Below are 3043 nucleotides of genomic sequence, written 5' to 3'. Positions count from 1 at the left end.
ATATATATTAACAACAGAAATGAATATCATGTCATATAATTGGACAGTATTTAAATTAATAAATATCATTTGATTATCAGTACCATTAATATCATACTGAAAATAAGTGAGTTTTCCTCACAATAATGAAAACAGTCCAAACAACAATGAAAGCACAGTAAACACAGTAACACGCACTATTTAGTGTAGTTGAGTCGTTAAAATAAAGTGTTCTAGTACGCATAAGGAGTGTAGAAATATTGAACAAGTTTAAGCAGATAGACTAGAGGTGCCCATGGTTACACAATCGTTTGTTGTGCAAATAATAATTGCTTAGAACCTATAACTGGGTAACAGTTATAAAACATCAAATAAAAAAGTTTTATTTACCGAACTCTTCAGCAATACAAGATATAGATTATGAAAGGAAGGTAAAATGAACAGAAACTGTGTCTTATATAATGAGATACTATTTAAAACCAAATTCTCTGACTGAAGTCCTCTATTTTAAGTGTCCATCATTTAGACACTGCATTGTAAAATTGAAAATTTGTCCTATGTTTAAACTAAAATAGCTAAGATGTTAGTCGGTTAGTCACATTCACCTAAGACTAGTTTAAGGCCAAAACCTTAAACTCAGTTAGAAATATTATTCATGTATCAATAATCTACCCATTGTAACTTTATTTCTATTTCTCTTTTACATTTTATATTTTGATACTTTTATTACAAAATAAAAACAACACTTACTTGCACATGTTATTGAAGCCGACCATGTTCCATCAGCTTGACAAGTACGACTACCACCTGTCCCATTAAACCCATCACCACAACCAACATTTACTATGGCTCCAACATTAACCAGTGTGTTAAGCAATGCTGAGTTGGTTAAAATAATCCCGTTTGCTGAATCAGTTGCTGCTGTGGTGTTGCATTGCACTAAGAATATCAAATATATTATTAAAAAGATAAGTTAACTATTAATATGTACAAGTTATTTGTAATATAATGTCGCCGTGGTACACAAAAGGACCAACAAGGTTTGAGAAACATGTTAAAGTTATATCAGTACTACACCCTATGACTTTAACATATGTTATAACAGAATATATGCGCTTTACAGATGAAAATAAAAAAGTACATAAAAAAGTAAATTAAGTCAGTTAAAATAATATATTACTATACATATTACATAACAGTAACACCCTAAATATATAATATAAAATCTTCTAACCTGGTGGACAGGTTCCACTAATACTCCAAGTTGCATTAGCTTGACATGTTCCGAGAACACTGACTGTATTTGCGCCAATACATTTAAAAGTAGCTGTACCCATGTAGTTTGCATTGTTGGATGGAGTAAGCCCTTGGTATGTATCATTGCATTCTGTTGGTTAAAAATAGAAGAATGGATATGGAAAAAGATGAACGGATAATTGTATGATCATCATAAAAATTGTCACAGAAATACCTAAACTCGTGAGGTTATACAAAGATGTTTAAAGACTCAAAGTGAACAAACAAGAGAAAAATATTTCCAAAAAAAAATCTTTTGCTTAGTTGGCTGGTTGTTATCAAATTCGTCTTGCTGTTTTGCGTACATTTAATTGGCTGTGATTGACGTCCCGAATTCGCACAGGAAAAACATTTAGTCGTAAGCTTTAACCAAATGTATTTAAAACCTACTATAGTCCCTAGTTTATCATGCTGTAAGGTTATGTGTTGGTGCAGATACTTGAGATTTCTGATCTGTTATATATCAAGATGCATTTTGTTGCAACAAGTGCAATAGATGGCAACATCGTGTTTATAATAGCAGAATATCCTATGACTTTTATAGAATGTTGATAAGGGGTGAAGTGGACACGATTTTAATCAAATTATATATGACGTTTTACCTTTTAATATATGACCTATTATTGAAATAAAGTTTTTAATTTAACGATAAAACGTATGCTTTGAGATAAATCAGATAAAAAAGCTCTAGTGTTTGCATCGCCACAATTTCTCACAGACACCGCTTTATTAAACCAGGGACCACTAGAATTTCAATACACTTGTTGGTTTTCTCTCAAACATATGCGCGTGTAAGTTTTATTTTCACGTATCACTACCAGCGATTAAATGTCATTCTTGCGGGAATTGGAGCTGTCAATCAATGCCAATTAAAAGTACAAAAACAGCAAAGAGGAATTCAATGGCAACTAAGTTGATTCATGTCAAATACAACCAATTAATTAAGGCAATTCTTTGACTGTCATAAACAAGGAATTTAATTTAATTTGTTACTTTGTTTATAAATGCTAGTGCATAGATATTTTAGTTTAATCAACTAAATTAAACATAGCCGTTTGAATACAAGCACAACCTACATCACATACAGTGGTGCAGGCAGTAAAAAACAGGGGGTTAAAATGTATGTAAGAACATTTCAAAAATTTACAAGATGCACCTCCATCTATAGAACTAGCCACTAATAGCCAAAACCCCCTGGTTTATGTTTCATCACAACCTTTCGGGGCTGCATTCCATAAAAAATATAAAGCACCGCCGTATATTAATGGGTAATCATTACTCATTAATTAAGGCAAAACACCAGCGTGAAAAAAACGGAAGCTAGGTTTTTACTTTTATTACCTTTAACAGATAACATTCTTGAGTCTGGGTTAGGAGTAAGAGCACCATTTATTTCCGCCCTGATTGCAAATGTATCGGATAATCTCACTTCTTTGATTGTTAAAATTGTTGTCAAGTTGGTAAATACTCCAACTACAACCGGTGTTGCACTTGAAAGTTTATGTATTTTAGAAAAACTTTTTTGACAAAAACTAAACAAATTAATAGCAACTCACTTTACCATCAAGCGACTGGTATATGCAGTATTAGGTATTCTTGGGATGATATCTTGAGCGGTAATATCTATGTCAACTGCAGCCACCACAATCTGTTCAATTAGTTGAAATATTAGCTTAATATTTAAAACAATATTATCTCAAAAAGTTGTACTTACATTACCAAACAGCCAGTTTATAGTCCAAAAACCGGTGGATGCAGTTGTTGAAAC

At 32.1% G+C, this 3043-nt stretch overlaps 1 protein-coding gene across 1 annotated transcript; it reads right to left on the bottom strand.

The window, feature by feature from the left end:
• Window positions 1-664: 664 nt before the first annotated feature.
• Window positions 665-3037, bottom strand: LOC108950783. The gene is made up of 5 exons (XM_018816845.2): window positions 2990-3037; window positions 2832-2923; window positions 2617-2765; window positions 1214-1366; window positions 665-918 (listed from the first exon to the last, which is right to left on the bottom strand). The coding sequence occupies exons 2-5, from the start codon at window positions 2837-2839 to the stop codon at window positions 680-682; spliced, it is 549 nt and encodes a 182-aa protein (XP_018672390.1). The 5' UTR covers window positions 2840-2923; window positions 2990-3037; the 3' UTR covers window positions 665-679.
• Between the last annotated feature and the right edge of the window lie 6 nt (window positions 3038-3043).

The sequence above is a fragment of the Ciona intestinalis genome, unplaced genomic scaffold (genome assembly GCF_000224145.3).
Source record: "Ciona intestinalis unplaced genomic scaffold, KH HT000965.1, whole genome shotgun sequence".
Lineage (NCBI taxonomy): Eukaryota > Metazoa > Chordata > Ascidiacea > Phlebobranchia > Cionidae > Ciona > Ciona intestinalis.
This window is presented reverse-complemented; position numbering and strand designations above follow the sequence as displayed.

Coding starts and splice junctions, on each gene's coding strand:
- LOC108950783 (XM_018816845.2), bottom strand. Junction 1,367..2,616: donor AAGAATGTTATCTGTTAAAG/GTAATAAAAGTA, acceptor TTTAACCAACAG/AATGCAATGATACATACCAA. Junction 919..1,213: donor TAGTGGAACCTGTCCACCAG/GTTAGAAGATTT, acceptor TGATATTCTTAG/TGCAATGCAACACCACAGCA.